The sequence below is a fragment of the Mya arenaria genome, chromosome 13 (genome assembly GCF_026914265.1).
Source record: "Mya arenaria isolate MELC-2E11 chromosome 13, ASM2691426v1".
Classification (NCBI taxonomy): Eukaryota; Metazoa; Mollusca; class Bivalvia; order Myida; family Myidae; genus Mya; species Mya arenaria.
Window position 1 is genome coordinate 19,678,992 of NC_069134.1, and position 21,979 is coordinate 19,700,970.

The window sequence follows — 21,979 nt, forward strand, 5'->3', positions numbered from 1 at the left end:
GTAGTTTACTACAACAAGGGTGTTAAGTCTAAAAGTATACGATCTTAAGCCTTACGATCATGATCGAATTGCAGTGTTTAGCCTAGAAAATATACAATCTTAAGTCTTCCAAATTTTCTTGAAACAATTAAGGCTCAGGTTTTTGACACATCCCTGTATTGTGTTTGGCAACTTAAGTTTTATTGTCTTAAGTCCTAAGTAATGTATGATATTGAACAGATTTAAAGTAAGGCTAAGGTCAAAGTCTGATCTCGCCAACGATGACACCAACACTAAGGCTATACTAAGGCTATAACTTTACTGACGTTTTTTTTCTCAACACAGATACCGGTAAAGCTCAAGACATTCACTTGCAAAACACACAAGAACACTATGTATGGCATAAAGATACTTTATTCTCTGTAACAAACATAAGCTGCTAGAAGCAAGTGGATTGCACTAAATTCTATGTGAAAACATAGATATCGGATATGATTATTAATGTACATACAAAAGTGAATTCATTTACAAATAAATAAGGAATGCTGTGCATCATAATATTGACAAAATGTTGTAATATGAAAAATATGAAACAATAAGGCCATTATATAAAATTTCTTGTCAAATATATTATAAAGCAGTGAACATACACTATTATATGACTTAACGTTATGATGGTGTAAAAATATAAACACCGACAAAATGATAGCGTTTAAACAAGAACTTAGAGGGTTTATATAAATTTCAGCATGAAACAAGAGGAGAACTATTCATTGTTGTGCCAGAATTACTACTGATCAGAAGTGTGTAGTAGAAGGCTACAAGTGATAGTAAATAAAAATAACCATTATCATGTATATTAACTATATTTAGATACATGTGAATTTGTAAGTCAAATCTACGTCCAGCACACTACAATAAAGTGCAGGCATTTTCTATTTGTGTGATATGTAAGCATGTGAATAAATAAGCTCTCACAAAAATAAATCCATAAATAAAATTGGAAGTTCTGGTAACACTTCATAATGTAAACAACTGTTCAACACTTAAGCAGGAATTTAAGCAGATATATCACAGTCAATAAAGTAGATGGAGGGAAATTACACTACATGTATCACAGTATGCTATGGAAGATCAACATAATCTGGAAGCACAATAGGTAGAATGGTAACAGTTCCCAGGCAACAGTTGCCATGGAGGTAGGAGTCAAGGTGAAGGTCAGTGCCTGCGTGACCTTGCCTTGCCACTCCGGTCTGTCATAGGGACACCGTCTTCATCGTACCCCAACATACGTCGCAGCTTCACTATCTCTTGCTTGTACCTGAATTATACAGTACATATGTATGTAAGATAAAATCTCAGCTTCTTTGCCTTTTTTATCTTCATTAAAAACTTGTGACCCTGTGCAATTTATAAAAACAGTTGAAGCATTTTGATGTCACAGTGTAAGATTGAACAGCCCAACATAATACTAGATCATTTAAGCTCCATTTCCAGCTTGAATATAAGGCAACACTAAAAATACTTTCATTTTCACCTGTGATTGAAAAAACACAAAAGATTCAAATTAATTGCCACACAGTTCTTCAGCCCAAGGTCATTTGTACAATTTGGTTGATTAACCTAAAATTCAGTGAAACAATTCAAAAAGCTACACTTTATTATTGTCAAACTTTGAGAAGGAGATGTTTGAAGTTACTATGGTATAATAAAAATCCTTTCTTGTACACGAAAGGTCCAGCGATCAAGACCTGTTATAATGGAAGTCATGAGCCAAGTACTGGTATCTACTCACAAAAGTTAATGAGCCCAAATATTGGGCTTGTACTATATTAGCAATTTAAAATTAAAAAACATAAAACTCTGCCTACTTGGCGAGGTGACTGTCAATGTAGTCCTGGCTTTCCCGGAGTTGTGTCTTGAGCACCTCGTTCTCAGAGAGCAGTTTTGTGCGCTCCTCCTCTAGCTGTCGCTGTGTGTTCAACGTGAACTCACGGAGCTGTTTACGAAGCTGGGCCCAGGACTCTGCTGGCTTCTCTCCTGGCCTGGAGGATAAGTTTTTGGCAAATTCATTTTGAAATTGAAAAAAAAATTGTATTAAGGAAATTTAAAGCTTATTCTACACTAGTATCTATTCAGGCCTATATCAGGTTTCATTTGATTATACTCTGTTTTACTTCTAAAAAGGAATAACTTGTAGGTATACATTGAAAAACATACTGATAATGATACCATTTCAAAACCTGAAAATGAAAAATGAAATGTCCAGTGGCATAAACAGTCGCTGATTTGTTGACGTGAATACGTAAAAAACAATGAATTCAACGTAAACTATAATAATATTTACCTGACACCCAATTCCTTCATGTCTTCTGACAACCCAAACTGCAAAAGATAACAAAAATTATACACAATACAAGTGAGTCTATCCAAGAACATTAACTTTGAGACATTGTTGTTTTTTTGAGCACTGAAATAAATTTCCCTCATTATGTTTGTTCATGTTTGACTTTCTATTAGTTTCTGTATGTACAAGTGTTTATATGACAAAGCTTTAAGCCCCATGGAATGTGAGCAAAACAGGAAGGTCAAAGTTGAGGTGTTTACTTTGAAATCCAATCCATTACAACAAAGATTAGAAAACCAACAATCCACTTTACATTTTCTGTGATTCTTAACCTAGAATAAATTGAAGGTTATGAATTTATGAAAAGACTCAACAAAGGCTACCTTGTTCCTAAGGGAGGTAAATTGCATGCGTAGTTCATCTCTCTCCCCCTTGAGTCGATTGATTTCCTTCAGGTGATTGGAGGTCACGTCTGAGTCTGTCAGGCCAAGCCTGTGTTCATCTGGGCCCATGTCCTCTGGCGCTATACCCCGCTGTTCACATAACAGACGCAGGCTCCTGTGGGCCAGAAGATATACAAAATTACATAATTATTTTAACAAAATGATTTCAAATCAGAGTTGGGAATTTATCTGGACCTATGCCCTCTGGTTCTATACCTCGCTGTTCACATAGCATGCACAGAGTCCTGTGTGAAGGAGGATGGATGTTATATACAATAGTGCATACATTCATTAAACTACTGGTTACATGATTTAGTATCAGAGACAAGTTTGTGTTTATCCGGACCAATATCATCCTGCTCTATACTCCACTATTCACATAGCAAGTCCAGGAGGATATAATCAAGAAGATATCAAGTCAAGAAGATATCAACAATTACATTTATAATTGTTTAAAGATCATGACTTTGTATCAGGGCCAGTCAAGCTTATTAAGCTGTATTCATCCAGTTGTTTGTGTCCTCCAGCACTTTATAATATGTTTAATACATGAAGCATATAGCAGACTCCAGTAAAAAAGAGGGTGTAAATAAAATACACTTATGTTGATTTAACTTAAATCCAACCCAAATGTTCTTTTTTTACAATGTTGCTTGTATATATATCTACATATGTATGATGTTTTGAGGGAACAATGAAATATGACTACTGTAACCTAAATAACTATATCTTTCAAATTTCTCACCTATATGCCACCAGCAGCTCCTCGTACTTGTGAGCGAACTTGCGTTTCTGTTCTCGGTACTGCTGTGCGGCGTGACTCAGCTGGTCTTCCCGGTCTTTGTGCGACATGGTCATGTCCTTCAACATGCTGTCAACATACTGCTTCATCTTCTTGTCCCGCTTGGCATCCGGGATTCCGCTGCCATTATCCATGTAGTCCTAGTGAATAGATTTAGGGATAAATCTTAAAAACTATAACAAAGATTTATAGTTTTTTGTTTTATTTTCTTTATAAAGGTATCCAATGAAAAGTTTGTCATCTTAATGCAAGAACTCAATCACTTCTTGTATTTCTTTATGCAGGAAATGAGATCTTGCACTAGAGTTACTGCTGTTATTTTAAATTAGGATGCAGGGGGGCGCAAGATTTTTAAATTGTTATAATTTAAAACCCTTTATGAGGAGGGAAAATATATGTAAATTTTATATTGAAAATATAATACAATCAAGCTTTTTGGCTTTAAAAGATTGCAAAATAGCTCCGTTCATGTTTAATTTGACTTGAATTCAACACAAAATAAAAAAAAATAGACCTTAATAACGTGCTTTTTATTGCTTATTTTACATTGTAAGCACATCAGTAAACAAAACCCTTTCAAGTGATTAAAAAATTATATTGGTGAACAAGCACTAAAAAGTTACATTATCATCAATGGATTAATAACAAGCTTTTATTTGTACTTCAGATACCTTCATTATCTATTTTTTCATATAAAAGAGAAAAAAACTGATTAAACTGTATAAACAGACCATAAAAGTGCCAGTGTCCCTATAGTTAACCTAAAGATAAATAGTGAGATTCAAGACAATTCTAACAGCAACAAAACACAATCAGTAAAACAGCTGAGTTCTTACCGAGATGTCTTCCACATATTTGATGAGCCTCATACGGAAGTCTTCCCCGAGGTCCTTGGACTTGTGTTGTAGCCGGTTCACCTGCATTTCCAGGGCCTCCTTTTCACTCCGTGCCATTATCAGGCCCTGCAAGGGGGTTATTGTAGGAGGCTGGTTTATTTATTTGGCAGATAGTGTTTCAGTTTGAAAGTTCACAGTTTAAACTAATGACAATCAAAATCAGACTTTAAGTAAAAATAATGATATTGCTATTACAATTAAATGAGTGATTAATAAATATGTAAAACAGGATTAAAATACAATAATAAATTAATTTTGATATTTAATAACATCCATTACAATTAGTGCTAAAAATATTAAGATCTTTTAATAAAATTTTCAGTGCCAAATATAGCCAAATAAAGTATTAGTCTTACAGCATTGATCTCTGCTATTTTGTGCTGTCTCTCCCGGGCCAGATTCCTCATGTCTTTCAATTCCCTCTGGGTGTCAGCCCTGTCGTACAATATACACAGTTTAATTCACCATTGTGCACTTATCAATGTTTTTCCCTCTATCATAAAAATATTTAGTCTGGAACATCTGTAATCAAACTATTTTGTGTTGAACACTAACTAAGTGATTTTTTGGGGAATAATTTTTACTGCCTGTGCCTTGCAAATTGGGAAAAAAGTGGACCTTGGGAAAAATACAAAATGAGGCCAAAACAGCTAATATACATGTTTTAACTTTTTTCATGTATACATTTTGCTGTGCAAGAGTATGACTCGTCAAGATTTTGTTTATATTTCAAGAAATTAATTGCTTTTTAATCCATTAACGTAATCTGCATTTATCAAATTGGGAAAAAATTATACAATTTTGGGAAAAATGGACAGTTTTTCACAAGGGGAAACAGCCTTTAGAAGGCAGTAAATTGCACCAAAAAAATCAATGTAATAAGACTATTTTGTTTTGAACATTCCCACAATAATAAGAATATTTTGTGTGGAACATCCCCTCTATCATAAGAATATTTCAATTTCCAACATTGATTGTTGACAGCTTCTTAATTTTCTAAAAAAATTTATAATAGCATCAAAAGAATGAGCATGTTGTTAGGGTCAGGTCGGTCAATAATTATTATAAATCTGAAGGATAATGTGAAACTATATTAAAATGTTGAAATAGGAAACTTGATGACAAGACACAAGAGCACCGCAATTTGCTGCCAATGCTCATCCATTTTCATAGCTGATCAAGGGGCATAACTTAGGAAATGTTGCAACCAGAGTAATGTGACTTGCTGGACATATACATAGTTACATGTTTTGTCATTCTTAACAAGTGAAGGTTTATGATTATATAATTATCTTTTTGTTTTAATAATTGCCACAATTATGATTTTTTAAGATGATGATTCCTGCTACAATGACAACATTGACAACTTCATGGCAATAAAAACAAACAAGCTAAAAATGTATGTAGCTCACAGCATGTTCTCTAGTCTTGAGTGCTCTGCTCCATGATCCCGCCGGGTACGTTCCATCTCATCCTCATAACGCTTCTTGTTTGCAAACAGCTGAAAAACAATATGATAATGTTACAAATAAAGTTTTTTTTTAGTACAGGCTTTGTTATTTTGCCCAGTTCACTGTTTGTCCAAATTGGCCCTTATTTTCTCACACAGGCTCCTTTTCCACGAATAGATGCTTTTTAGCTGTTCTGTTAAGGCTGGACAGTTTCACAAGCATTGTTTCCAATATATCATGATTGATTTATGATAAATAGTAAAATGTTACCTGCAACTCGTACAAGTTGGCAATTCCATTGGCATTTGGTGAGGTAAGGCTTGGAAATGTGGTGGACATTGTCACTAAATTGTTGTTATCTTCCAAAAAAATTCATTCCCTACACATTTCTTTCATTCTCTCCTACTGTTCATATGGAAGTACTTTTGTCTATACCCAGGCTATAAATGGCATTGTTTGTAATGACACAGAGGTAAATAAATTCACAGAATATATCACTGTTTTCTGCAACATTTATTTTGTCCATTTACATTTTGGTCCCAAATGTTTAAATAACTACACACTGTTTACATTATAAACTCTAACACAAATCTTTAAATCTTCCAACGACTAATCTGATCAATCTTAAAACAAAGAAAACAATCACTTCAGTGCCCATAGAATAAAAAAGGCTATCAAATTTCAAAGTATAACGTTTCTGTCCAATTAACTTTTTTTTAACTCTCATTAAATTTTGGAATGCTTCCCAACCCAAAGTTATGGTAACTTTTATTATCACTTAAAGGTTTAACTTGTACTCAATATTTTATTTAATGAGAATCAATAGCAAAAGTTGAATTATAGGCAAAGTTCTAAAATGTTCCTGACATTTTTTGCAGCAAAGTGAGTGTTTCTGATGTACTTCACATCTAACTAACAGTGTCATGAAACTCTGGTGTCAACTTTGAGACAGATGCAAGACCTGTTAAAAAGCAGATAGACTCTGAAGATCTAAGTATTCACATCCTATATTTGCACCTAACAAAATTCATATACCCAAGATGACGTTTTCTAAAGATGTTTTTTATAAGTTGTTATGGTATTGACATTTAAAGTAGTGTAAGCATTTCAACAAATCAACCAAACGTCAATCTTATTGTCAGTTCAACAGACTCTCAGTGATTTAAGTATCTCGTCAATCTTAAGCTTCACCATAGAGGCCTTAACCCTCTCCATTTTCAGTAAATTGGTATACACACAAGTGCAATTTTTAGACATTAGACATTGGGCCGGTTGTTCAGAACTTTGTTATAGATAACAATATTTTTTACGCCATCATTTTTAACTTTCAAATATGTATTGCTCTGGAAATTTCATGGCTACCTTTAGGATAAGCAGTATTCCTAACAAGATTTGAGAAACATATTTCAACTGTACTGTTTTTATGTAAGAATATAATCACATCATAAAATATTTCACTTCTAAAAGTTAATAAAAAAGTTGTTAATCACACTCTTAAAGTCACAACAGTTTTGAACAATCAGGCAAATATAAATCTTGTTCACTATCTATAAACAAATACACAAACCTCATCACTTTGTACAAGCCAATTTCAAGGCTAACATTTTGTTCCACAGATTCAGTCAGCCTTGACTTTGAAAGAAGACATCAGTATAACAATAGCCTTGACCTTCTCTATCTTCTATAAACTAATACACACACCAAACAAGCTGATTTGATTACTCACAGTTCAACTGTCCCTTTGAGTACCTAGGATCTCATTAGCCTTGAACTTGCATCAGGACTTCTGTATCACCATGACCTTGACCCTGTCCACCTCCCAAAAACTAACACACAAACCCCACTGGCAAATTTATCTACTAACCGTTTGTTCCACAGACTCTCGGTCCTTCTGTGTTCCTAGGATCTCATCAGCCTTGACTTTGCCAGAAGACTTCTGGATCACAATAGCCTTGACCCTATCCACTTCCTGTTCAGCCTCCCCAGGTTTGCTTGGGTCGCTGTTGAGGACAGCCAACTGCCTCATGAGGGTGGCCTTCGCATTGACGAGGTTTAGTAGCTCTACACTGAGTTCTTCATTTCTCTCACTCTGAAAAAATCAGTGGTGAATATTTCAGTCACCTATAGACACTGACTGGATTATGATATTAATTCATATCCCTGAACGAACCAACATGTTATGAATTCATTCATGAGGTTAGGTGTGCCACATAGATGTGTCAGTGATCTTTATACTTGGCAAATAAATTTCCAATAATATCAATACCTTTCGATTATTAAAGAAAAGACAAAAACAACATGCAGATGCTTTTGATTTTCATTACTTTAATTGTCATACCACCTATCATTTTTTGGCATTTCGAAAATCTGCATATTTTACTGTTAACAAAATGCTAAAGAGAGTCACTAACATCTAATAATGTATACTCATCAAAGTCAAACCTATTTTTAAACAGTTTCTACAGTTCACCAAATTAATATCATACCTCTTTCTCATGTTCGCGTACAAGGGCCAGGTAGTTAGTCTTGAGAACAACATACTCATCAGCGAGGTCTTTGCGGTCTTTCTCCATCTCATTAAGCCTTTCCTTGGCACTACGAGCCTGCCGGTTGCTCCGATCTCTCTCATTTTGGGCCTCGACCAGCTCACTCTCCAACATAATAATCTGGAGGGATATACAGAAATCAAATGTAAAATGTGTACATCTTCAACCTCGAATATCTGCTCGTTTGTGTTACAAGTCTGCTGGTGGCTCCAGTATTGATTTGGGCTCTCCACCAGGTCACTCTAACAATGTGTATATGCTCCAGAAATATATTTGATTACATCCCTATCATGGGGCATAATATCAAGAAGAGAAAGATAAACAGAAAAATCTTATAAGACATAATTTTCTCAAATGATTTCAAAAATGTATCTGACTGACAATTCAATATCACGTTGAGGTATCCTACCCACAAATAATATTATTTTAGATGACTGGTGACCCTCTATTACTTTGTTATTAATTGACACTGAGAAGTGAGCAGAAAACAAAAATGTAACAATTTTATCGAAAAAAAATATAACAAACAAGACTTTATGGCCATCAAAGATTTCAAAATATGTCATTCATATCAGATTTCAGTTGAAATACAAACTGTAATAATTTTATGCATGATGAGCTCACTGTCATTCATTTTGCATACTAGTAATCAGCAAGCAAACACCTTTCCAATGATAACAAAATTGTATGGCATAACCAGGTATCAAATTTAACATAAATTTTAATGAAGCTGTCAGAGAACTAGTTTATATGTGGGTCAGATTTCTTAAGTAAATGAGCTGGAATGGTAGAGACAGAATGCAAACATTTATGCTCAAGAGGTATTGCGTAAACTTTACAAATATTCCTATATTTCGTGATTCTCTAATGTCAAGTTGTCTTACCTTGTTTGTGAGTTCAAACTTGGTGGCCTCAGCCTCCTCCCGGATCTTGTTATTCTCTATCTGCATCTCAACCAGCGACTGAGACAGCTGTAACACACACACAAACACTGTATCAACATGATTTTAGTCAGCATTTTTATAGTACATGCGTTATTTTCACTTTTACCATTGGTCAATGGGCCATCATGTGACAAATCATAGATGCAAACTGTGATATTCACTGGTAAAAAGTGATATTTATGTTAATATCCCTTTCTATGGTCAATAAAATTGGATATACACCTTATTAACACTAACTGAATACTGCTTTATGGTACATTTTGTTTGCTGAATGTTTTCATTCTTACTGTCATCTGTTCTTCCTCACAGCAATGCTGCCAAACTTCAGCTACATTCTGACAATATGTACTCTCAGACAATCATTTTCATTAAAATTAACTTTCTTTTATTTGACTACAAATTATAAAAGATCAGAGCCCTACCTTTAATTTTTCTTCTTCAGTAAGCAGGATTTCTTGTGAGAGGTCTGTCTTGGTGTGTGCGAGACTACCAAACTTCTGTTGCATGCTGTCCATACGGACGCGCAGTCGGTCATTCTCATCCTTCAACCGGATCTGGAATGATGCACATTCATATCTTATACCTATATTAGATTCACATTGGTGTACAATCTGGAAACTTTTCAATGTTGAAATGTCTGCCACATACCTACTTTGAGGCTTTAATGCTGACTATCAGTCAATTTTTCTGATTTTCCATTTATTTTTCCCATGACTAATATTATGAATATAAATCGCAATCTTTTTTATAAAGTATTTTCTTACATTATTGTCTATACCCTCTTCAATATTGTTTTTTTTTTATTTGTTTATGATATAATGCCTAATTGCAAACTCACAAAAACGTTTCATGAATGATTGTAGAAGATAATTACAAGGCAATTAAAACCAATTTTAACCAGGTATCCACTTGTAACATATTTTTCAGTTTGCAATATGAATGTTCCCACATTTTTTTGAAACCCATACATTTTCCGTCTCGATTGTACGGATCGTCTCGTTGACATCACCAGCGTTTGTCATCCTGGCAGCAAGGGGGGCAGGGCCAACCCCAGACTGGCTCTGTAGGTCAATAATCCGTGCCTGGTACTGGGTGATCAGGTTCTACAGGAAATATAAGTAAACCAGTCTGAGAAATGTGGCACTATGCTTATTGAAAGAATGTTTAACATTTACTTTCAATGTTACTATAATGTATCATAAAACCTCTTACATGAGCAATACCTAAAATAACCTTAAAATTTTCCTTTTATCTTTTTTTGTAAACTTATACATAATAGATCTCAAAAACAATTTACACCATAAAATGGAGTAGTACAATATTACAAAATGTCTCTCTGTATACTAGTCTTGTTATGTATACATTATATGTCTAATCTTATATAGTGTTCATTAACAGATAAAGAACCCATAGCTTTTTGCAAAAAAAACTGCAAATCAAAGCTTCGGCAAAAGCAGTATTCAAACTGGAACACTGACAAAAAACAACCATTTAGAATAATCTGTTAAAAGAACTTTAAAGAGAAAACTATTAAAAATGAATAAATTACATTTGTATACAAAAACAAAAGGATTTGCTGACATTAAGTACCGAATGATTAAGATTTGTTTTCCCCACCACCTGGACAGCAAGCACCGACTCCATCCAATTAGCCCACGGAATATACAACTAGACTACTTGACTATAAGCCACTGGGGTGACAAACAAATCAATACAAAACTCTTATTTGTCATAGTTATGTCGAATTCACTTCTTCATTCTGTATGTTCTTAAATTTATTATGCGATAGTTTTTCTTTTCATGTGTGTGATAGAGATGCCAAAACCAAGAGTCTTAGACAAACATTCTGCCACTTACAGATAAAATTATTTAATAATTTGAACAGTTTCTCAGTCCTTATAAAACAATTCATATACACAAAATACTAGTACACTCTACAATAGTTTTCATTTAGAGGGTAAGATTGGTCTAGTGATACTACATATATCTGCCTCTCACCCAAGAGGTTGAGAGCTTGATTCCACCCAGGAAATGGCCTCTCAAGGCTTCTCAAAAAGGACACCAGTACTGGCTTCTACCCAGAAAATGGAATCGAGAGTGATTCGGATAAATTGTATCCGTATGCACTAATCTCTCAATTTCTGTAATTGATAACCTGATATATCCTATTTGCCTACTACAAATACACACTATTCTGAACACAGATTTTCCAAGTTTACACATAAATTCAACATGTGGATATGATACAAACAATGTATAATTACTATTTATATCATAAATGACGTTGTCATCATGAAATAAAGTTATTATATATTTTTCATATATAACCAGCGTAATATTTCTTGACTTGATGTAACTAATGGATAGTGCTGAAAATGAGCACGCTTTATAGCGACATGTCATGTATTTAAAGCTGTACGTCATCAAAAGGCTATTTATGATATAAATAGAAACATAGTAAGATTCTAGGCAGTGTGGATAAGATTTCTAGTTCTTAGCAAATTTACATCTTGGTTTTACAACATGCTTTGTGTAAAGCACCGATACATGCTATTCTAATTTTCTAGGCTTAGACAGTACCGAACACAGACATGGGAGCAACTGATACAATATCTTAACATCTTTGAATTCGGTATGACGTGGCCAGGGTTTGAACCTGCAACCTTCCACACTCGAGGGAATGCATCTCCACTAGGCTATCAGTGTGTATTAAATTTTATACAGTGGTTTATCTACAATGGCCCATGTGCTCAAGAGTCTTGATTTAGGTGGGTTTTTTTAAAACTACGGCAAGAAAATAGACAATTGCCTAAAAAGTTAACATACAAAAGCCAGGGACTATTCTAATAAACACACACATTCTATGTTTACACCACAGCAAAACAACAAGCAGTTAATCCAAACATATGGAGTTATTACCAGGGAATATTATCTAAAATAATATGAAACAGTGAATGTATATAAGATGTTAGTAGGTTAATGTAAGATATAGATAATTTTCAGTGTTAAGAATTGGTTAAACTTGAAGCATGTTAATTGAAAAGTTGAAAGCGCCAGTTTTACAGGTTCATTATGACATGTCAAAAGACAAAGACTGGTTACACTGGGCAGCAAAGCAAAAATAATCATCATAGTTTACATGTTATCTTAGAAATTTTTTAGTCATCTTTGAAAGCATAAGCAGTTAAATATTTAGAACTCCAATTAAATGCTTAAATTAATAAAACTAGACTGTTAAATAATAAATAATTAATATTACATAAATATTAGCACAAAGTTACCTGAGCATAGCTGTCATTCACAATCGGGAAGTTTTTCACTTGAGTGACACGTGTGGCAAAGTTAAGTATAGATGTGAGGTTCTCGGAGTGGGTGACGGGCTTCAGACAGAGTATCGCCCGTGATTTACAGTTGCCGCCAAGCTCATTTCTCAACAGACGGGTTAGTTTGGAGTCGCTGGAAATATATGTTATGCTCAATGTAGATAGATGTACCTTGTTCATTAATTAATTTAATATTTAATTTATGGAAACAAAAATGCCTATCCCATATATTGGTATCCAATGTAAAATTATGTGAATTTGGGATGCCCGGTACCATCATAACATTTTGGTAGCATTTGAATGAGAAAGAATTTGTTAAAGTAGTGCCGATAATATCATTACAATCAAACCTTTTTTGGCCTTGAAAGATCACAAATTATGTCATTTCATGTCTGATTTCAATTGAAAGAAAGAACTAAAATTCATAGTGTATTTTCAGTCATTTACTTAACAAGCAACACCCTTTCAAGTGACACTATAATGAAATGCGGTCACCTGACATCCAACTTTAACACTATCGCCAATTGTGAGATGGAATGACAAGCTTATATGTACATCAGGTACCTTAAATTCTAAAGCAGCCCCAAAATGTAAACTTAACAGGGAAGCTCAATTCCTTTCTTTTTTTATCAAATATTTTTGTCAATATTCGACAAAGAGATCTGAAATTGCAATTGTGTTATGTTTTTAATCTAGAAGATAACTTGTACATTGTTTAATAAATAATTTGGCTCTTCTCATCCTGATTTCGCTCCCTCTGATTATTAGACCACATTCCTACCCCCACCCTCCAACCATACCTGTAGTGTATGACCCTGTCAGGGAAGGGATTACTGGACAGCTGGGTCACAACGCCGTTGAGGGCAATCAGAGCCTTGCTAAGGGCCGGCCCCTCACGTTGGCGTAGCTGGTTCGGGTCGTTGGATAGCTTCTCTAGTCCCGGTAACTCAACGATCGTGAAGCGGGATTTGTTTGGGGAGGGATTCTCACCTACCAACTGGAAAAGCAATAATAATTAGTACAAGAACGTTATGTATTAGTATCTGGTTTAATGGCAAATTTTTAAGTCAGATTTCTACCTCCTCTTTAAATTGGAATGTGATTTAGTCTTTTCTTACCTAAAAGCTGTAAAGAGATGGAACCTGGGTTAAAAAAAAGTATTTCAATACTGGATACTTCTTTTGATATTAGAAAAGTTACAGTAAGGTTTTGTTTGTGTGTATAAATATCAGCTTCTAAATATCAATTCCATTTCACACAATTTAATTTGTATTGACTCTTATTTGCAAACTTTTTTATATATCACAAATTTAAGATTTCTATTCAATGAATAAATAAATTATGTAGTATTTGTATCAGCGTTACATGCCATGATATGAGTACAATGGGAATGATAAGTTTTGCTACCTTTTATTATTGCTACATATATTTATTATGAAACCAAATCTACATACATTTTGATGAGTAAATATTTATTTCCCAGTATTTCAAGTTATTCACAAAATCTATGAACTATAAAACACCTTTGCACTATTCCCATGAATCTGACGCACAACAACTGAAGGCGAACATGAGAGCGGCAAATTTATTCAGTGATGTAAATTCTGCACTTCATATCAATTTGAAAAGCCGAGCAATCAATACCTTTCCCCAGTGATTGATCTGAATGTAAATCTCTTGTGATAGTAACTTTACAATTTTAAAAGTTAACTGATAAACTTGATGTTCTAAAGACCATTTAAGCCACTATGGAAATATATTTTTGATTTTCTGGTTGGACTGAATATTTTGTCACCCTCAGAGAACATGTAACTGTAACCATTTTAATATAATACAATACATATAAAACTTTCAACAACTTGTAACATCATTTAATATATATACCTTATGGCTTCTCCTAATCTTTATTCATTTATAAAGCAAAATGCTACTATTTCAAAGAATATTAAACCTATAAAGTTATCACAAGTTCCCACAATTTTGAATAATGAAGTAATACATATGCTTATACCAAAAAAGTAATTAATTCTTAACAGGGACCTTGAGAACATAACATGATGTTTGCATTAATTGACTTATCAAGTACAATGAAATTTCTGTGAAACTTAGGACGTAGTTATAATAAGACTAGGAGACAAAAGTGAGCTCATGTACATCTATGATTATTAACCAAGGTTCCTATCTTAATGCAATCATGAAGTGAACAAATACTTGAACAACCACTTCTACAATAAAAGCTTTCAAATGCATTTGTATATACAACAATATAGAGATTTTCAAAAGAGAAAATGTAAATAACACATATTGACAGTACATAAATGCAATACATACTTATTCTACTTTGGTAGAGCAAGTCTTGAGTGTTTGATCAAAATCCAACCTTTTTCCATCAATACAAAGTAGATACTTACTTTTAGCTTAATGAAATCCTAAGATTTAACTGTTTTCCACCTAATTAATTAATATTTGTGTTTAGTATGTATACTACCTTACCAGAACAATGCAGTTAGCAGTATACTGTTCATAATAACAAACTGTTATATTGATTAACAAAGAACAATGACTTTTGTAAAACAAAAGAACTTTCGAATGAAGTAATTCTTGAGGGTCAATATTTCTCCATGCTCGAAGTCGTTTTTGCGATCCCAAAAAAGAATTTCACACTTTGTTTTGTTTGCTTGGGTCGATGTCATTTTCGCGGGTTCAGTTAAGAATCTCACACCTTGATTTCTTTGCTTGGCTTCATTTAGCACAAGGCGCTAATCGATTAAAATTGCTTGACTGGTATTATAATTATTATCAAATTTAAATGGTTTAAAAGTTTGAATAAACATGCCATCACTTTAAGTTCTGTCTCTAATTATTATCCATCTATAAATTTCTATGCATTTTGATTTAACTTATAAGCTATGTTTGTGTTACCCACTGTTTACAATTGCTTGTTTGTTGTTTTCGCATTAAATGTATTTTTATAATAAATAAAAAAATAAAATGATATTTTCTATGTATAAAATAAGTCATGTTACAAACTTTACGATGCATAACTATGTCAAATAAATACTCTTCTCTTGCGGAGATAGCGTAGCCAATTACAAACGAGGTAAAGAAGACTTTTTGTAACAAATAAAAAAAGAACATTCTGTAAGCAATCCCGCTTGGCTCGATATTTTCGAGGCTCAAAGTATTTTGGCCGGTCCCTAAAATATCGAGCCATCGAGTTTCGACTGTATACACACATCGATGATATGATATACACGAACATCAAAAGAACATTATGCTATAATAAAGATGGACATTATGAACATTAAAGATTTCGAGTAATCATTTACAAAACCAACATCTTCCATGCCCATGTAATTATATATAGATAGTCAGATGTAGTCTAAATTGGCAAAATATATGAACGATAATTATTCATAGTTATCTACTCAAGATCTATTAAAGACAATCTCTACATGGCGCTTTCTGTGTCAAATACAAGTGAAGCACATTTGTCCAGATTAGTAATAGCCTGGCAAAGTAAACACTAAGGTTGCCTTAAACAAAACGAAAATTAAGACAGTTTACACCCTCAAAAGAAATCAGTTTCTTAAAATTGTGATCATTCATGTAGTTTATCAGGGCCTTCCCCAGAAAAATCTTGAGACCCAACCAATGATGTGGGTCACATTATATATATATGTCTAGTGATAGTTTATCACTCTCATTGATTACTTGATAGTTAGTGCTCAAGTATTTGATTAATTTCTCAGTCAAGAAAAAATCCATATAATAACATAATCAATGCTGCAGAAAAATAATTTTCAACCTTAATTTATTTTCATACAGGAACTTCACCACAAGGAAAGAAAATAATTATTTTTAATTATCTTCCCTTTGACAGACATAGTAGAATTATGTTTATATGTACATGTGACTGTTGCTGAAAAGGTAAGCCAAAGTACTTGACACGCGGTCCTATTCAAATGTATTAACTACAAGGCCACACATGTCATGTGATTATCTTGCACATTGGGCAGGCCCAACAGGTAAATTTGGCTGTGCTAGAAAATCTCATCTGGCACCATACATATTTTTTTTAATGTTAGAAAAAACAACAAAAAAACATTTCAATACAGTGCAGTACAATTAATTATATAGTTACATATAAGAGTTATAATCACAAAATTAATTCAATAATTTTGAAAAAACTGTCAACATTGAACTAAAATTACAAAAGGAAAATTAAAGGTATGCAAGAAAAGCATCAATCATGTGTATATTGGCCAAAGTACATAACCAGTAACTAAGAAAAACATAGTATTGGCTTCCAGGTGTGCCTTTGAGTCAGTTCGAGCTCCCATTCACCTGACATATACCAACAATCTAGCCTAATACAGTGCCATACACAGTACAGAAAGTTAAACCTACCATCTGGAGGTCAATATGTAGAACAGTGGCCGCATTGTTCTGGGCCGGACCGTAATCTGTTGTCTGCTCTGTGCGGCGGGAAAGTCCCTGGCGAAACTGCGTGGACCCATCCTGGGCTTCCTTGATGGAAATGGATGCAGCATTCTGGAAAAATCACAGGTGATTTGATTTACACAAAGATCTGTTTTCTGTCATTTACTGAATAACTCCAAAATAGTTAAAATACTCTATACATGTACATATAAATAGCTACATTTTAGGAAGAAGATCCAAGTGTCTTACTTTTGATCATACTATGAGCGAATAGTCGTAAAAAAGATAATTTAGTTTCTATTTCGTTCCAAACTTCAAATCTGCTCAATTAACATCAAAGAAATTATTTTATTACCACCTGTAATCTCTGGATTATAAGTGTAAGTCAGAATACACCCATTTATTTAATTAAGTCATTGTGACCTTAAAATCTAACAGCTACACAAATTCTCATTGCATGCCAGTATTGCAGCAACAGCTTTGAGGCATTTTTCATCAACAAAACTGATAAATTGTATACCTTCACATAGGTACCCTTCTCGGCAGTGTCTCCTAGCTCAAGGTACTGACTGGAGCCCCCTGGAACCTGCATCAGGTCCTTGATAAGCTCGTTATAGATTTCAAACATCTCCAAGGAGACCATCGGGTTCTGACGCTTCACACGTGTGTCTGCCATGAACCGCTCTGGAAGTCATAAAAGCGTTGTTTTTATGGCAGTAACCTAAATATCACAGTCATTGAAATTGAGATTTTTTTAAACAAGCCCTAATACTATATGTTTTTATACTATAATAATTTATAAGATTATAACCAACAAGCCCGAATAGGTAAACATATTACAACACCCAGAATTGTTAATTTCAATTACTGTTATCAACATGTTATAGTTCAACTTCATCTTACTGATTTTAATACGCCATCTGTCAATCACAGTAAGACAAAGATTCCTACTATATTCTAGTACCCAGCCATTGAATAGAAAACGCACATTACTGTTTTGGTAGAAGATATTAAGGTCAAATTAAAAAAAACACTGCAAGCAACATCAATGAGAAAACAATATGGTAATAAACTTGCAGGATAAAACAATATTCACTTACAAGGTTCTACTCTGTCTCTGTCATTTTGTCAACCAATATTTACTTATAACACAACAAAACATACACAGCAACCAAATCCTACCTCCGTGAAGCCTGGAAAAGAGAGTATCAAACAACATGGGCACAATCCCCGCCCGCTTGGTTCCCTCCCCTGTGAGCGTGTATGTCTTGCCTGATCCGCTCTCCCCCATCACAAACAGAGACACATTGAAACCCGCCAGAAAAAAATCCAACAGATCATCCATAGAGCTGCGGAATACATCTGTGTTTGTGCCATCTTGACGATGAAGTGTCTTGAAGCTGAAACAAGAGGCGCGTTAGCTGATTATTTTTTTTTGTTTACAATGCCTGTTTTAAGAAATATAAGCCACACAACAAAGACGCTTGTGTTCTAATGCTCAAAAGAGTTGAATTCACACTCCTTCATAATATTTTTTAACTTTCAGAGTTTAGAAAGAGACAGTTTAGACTACAATTTATCAAAACCTATATCAGCAGTCTAAAATAAAAATAATTACCAAGATGCCGAACAAAAAGCCTAGTTTTTAATACCTGTATTTGCTGTAAGATTAAATATATAAAGGATTAATTCAGTTTTGATGATCCAAATTCTAATTTCTAATGCTTCTTTTAATGACTGTGATGACCACACTATATTCATTTACAAACATATCTAAACACATACTTCAGATATGGTCCCCGTGGGTGTGCAGCAAGCCTCTGTCCCTCGATAACGAGATTCTCCGCCCCCTCTGCCTTTAGGCTTGGGCGTATACGCCCACACAGGTCAATGTTCATTCTGCCTTTCTATGTTAGTTCTAATGATCCATCTGTAGAAACACAGAACATGAAAATACAAACACATGGATGGAAATAATAAGTATCAGAACATATTTTCTTGATATTCTAGACATGATGTATGTGGTTTAAAATAAAAGAGTTAGATAATTATGCAAACTTAAGCAGATTTTAATGATGTGTTCCAAAATGCATGTTTTTCTTTCTGGTATTGCCAAAAGAGGGAAATTACTTGAACCCATCTAGCTATGCAGGACAGGCTCTCTCTATTCTGGCTAATATACCTACCTATTCTATACACTTACTGGGATTTACATGGTAGACAACCCTAGTAAATTTTGATTTGAAACATGCAAAAGATACATATGTCGTAAGAGATGTTATACATCAGTTAGTAAGATTCAATGCACTGTACACAAAAATGTCTGTTTTATGTAAGTAATACTTCTTTATCAACGTGAAAGCATCTTTAGTCAAACCCCAAAGTCTTTGATTATTTCCAAATTGCTTTCGGAAAAGATTGGCCAATTATGGAAACCATTATCTATTTTTGGTAAATTGACCAAATTGAGTTCACAGAATTAGACGAAATTAGTTCTTAATTCTCATTTTAATTCATTTCGCTTCCCTTTTCCATTAATTGTGTATTCTGCCTTTTCTTGTGCTTTATTACTTATCAATATTTAAGACAATTGCATTTTCTATGATTTTAATTGTAAATTTAGGCAAATACACATCTAATCTGAAACTCTGCATCTGTTGTCTAACCGCTTCAATGGTTTTGTAGTCCATGCAAACTTTTCAGAGCTCTTTATCAAAAGTTCAATATATATATAAAAAAATCATTGTTACCATTCGCTTTTCTACAGGCAAGGCATTTTATCATAGCCATGTAGACATCTATGGCTGGTTTGTTTAATGCATGATGTCACCAGGGGATTTTGATATTACACCAGGGGATTTTTACGCGACGAAAATTTGCGCAATATCTGCATTTATAATACAAGAATAAATACAGAAATACACTCAAACTACAATACTTTTTGGACTTAGTCATCATCAGGGGATATGGATCCCCCGTTGGGGGATCAGGGGATGGGTCAAAATTCCAGGTGATTTTCCCCCCGCCGGGGGATATGGCATGTATGGTCATGGTATAAATCCTTATTTCAGTCCTTTCTCAAGACCATGATCATTTTTGATTTGGATCATATCTAAACATGGCAAATTCTGCACAAAAAACTCATAGGCAAACAACACAGCAGTTTTAACTAATCCAGAATGCATCAGGTGACACATACATGTACACGTATGAAACAGTTCACAAGAGTTGTGGATGTCAATTTTTTGCTATTCTTCTTGAGCATGGCAGGGCTGGACACTTAAGTAACCCAGTGACCTAAGACACACAATTTTCTGACAGGATTACGACAGCCAATGGACTAGGGAATCTGCTGGATAACCAAAAAAAACAAACACTCTGCACTAATTTTATAATGTAATAATACAAAATATATACAAAACTCTGCTATACCGACAAATAAGCAATCTCTTCAAGTAAAAAGCAAGTAACTTGCACTGCCTAGTGTGGTTTTGTGACTGAACTAAATCTTGTCTCCAGGACAGTGTCCTTTTTAGGCTTTTCTTAATTAAGTACATACAGAGAAGGTTTCATCTGTTGAATAACTGCAAGTATTGGTATTTAAGTGATCATTTAATGTTTAAGATAATTGTCAGTACTTAATTATGTGACTGATCGATGAATAGCAACATTATCTAAATATAAAATAAAAATTGAATTTTCCAGATGTGATTTTGTCACTCTTTTTTTTGCGATGAGGCCATTTGTAAGCCATGCTTAAGACCTACTTCGCCCAAAAAGAAAAGATTGATGAGGAAAGGCTTCAAGAACAATGATGAACAATGCCTTTGATCGTGGTTACAACAAATTCATTGAAAAAAATAACATTTCATTTCCAAATTCCAACATTCGAGCAACTGAGACTGTGTGTGTTTCTGTTCTGTTGACACAAACTACCAACTACTTTTCATATAACAGCTAAACATTTACCGTATTTCCACAAAAGTGTTTGAGTTTATGGTTTTTCATTGAAACAAAATGCAATCTCAAATTGTCAAAACAGTTATTCAAGCAACAACAACAAACAAAAATATTTAGCAAAGGAAATGTGTTTACCCGTCTCCAAGTTGTTTACAATTGAAGAGTTCCAAATGATACGAAACAAAGTTGTAACAAACGCAAAGGCTTAAAGGTTACATTGTACCAATAATTGGTTGATTGCGCAGTATCAATTCACCGTTGGTAGAATTGGTCAAGGATGACCATCAACTACTTTAAGAACGTGTGTAGAAGAATTTTAAGTTCATGATTTTAACAATTCTTTTATCAATTTCACATTTATCTAAAGTAACGGATGACTTTCCATGACCGATTTGTCCACTCATGCCATGGCACGCACATCAGTAATGTTGTGCTTAGAAAAAAATGTTACAGTATCATTCCAAAATTGTACTAGTTAAACTGTTGTTGTTTTTTCGGCCAAAAATTATGATAACTTCAAGCTTTAGACAATGATTTGTCATAAACACTTTCGATATTGATATCAACTATTACCGCTCACGACCGATCGTATCAGAATGGAATCCATTTTAAATAAACACTACAATGTATTCTCTTTTTATCATTTCTTGTTTAAATAATTTGTAAGGCTTTGCATGTAAAAATTTTAGACAAAATATTTGGCTCTTGACAGTACATATGAAACGTCATTTTTTATCATGATGCATGTTCGTTGTATAGGTAAAACACAAGTTTAGAGATTTATTATTGCACATGACATACGGCATTGTTAAAACAGAAGAGGCGACACCGAAAACATTTGAGTC

The 21,979-nt window shown here is 33.9% G+C and overlaps 1 protein-coding gene across 2 annotated transcripts; it reads right to left on the reverse strand.

Annotated features, from left to right (window-relative positions):
- Window positions 1-375: 375 nt before the first annotated feature.
- LOC128214239 (coiled-coil domain-containing protein 78-like) lies at window positions 376-21,790 on the reverse strand. 2 transcript variants are annotated; one of them, XM_052920603.1, is made up of 20 exons: window positions 21,270-21,790; window positions 18,960-19,104; window positions 18,357-18,574; window positions 17,695-17,858; window positions 17,142-17,285; window positions 13,532-13,728; window positions 12,690-12,864; window positions 10,377-10,511; window positions 9,831-9,962; window positions 9,349-9,435; window positions 8,405-8,584; window positions 7,783-8,007; window positions 5,880-5,968; window positions 4,824-4,902; window positions 4,408-4,533; window positions 3,515-3,711; window positions 2,710-2,884; window positions 2,327-2,364; window positions 1,851-2,024; window positions 376-1,300 (listed from the first exon to the last, which is right to left on the reverse strand). In XM_052920603.1, the coding sequence occupies exons 2-20, from the start codon at window positions 19,070-19,072 to the stop codon at window positions 1,198-1,200; spliced, it is 2,751 nt and encodes a 916-aa protein (XP_052776563.1). In that variant the 5' UTR covers window positions 19,073-19,104; window positions 21,270-21,790; the 3' UTR covers window positions 376-1,197. The 2 variants fall into 2 exon arrangements, with proteins under 2 accessions (XP_052776563.1, XP_052776562.1); XM_052920602.1 differs by lacking the exon at window positions 21,270-21,790 and adding an exon at window positions 21,144-21,263.
- Between the last annotated feature and the right edge of the window lie 189 nt (window positions 21,791-21,979).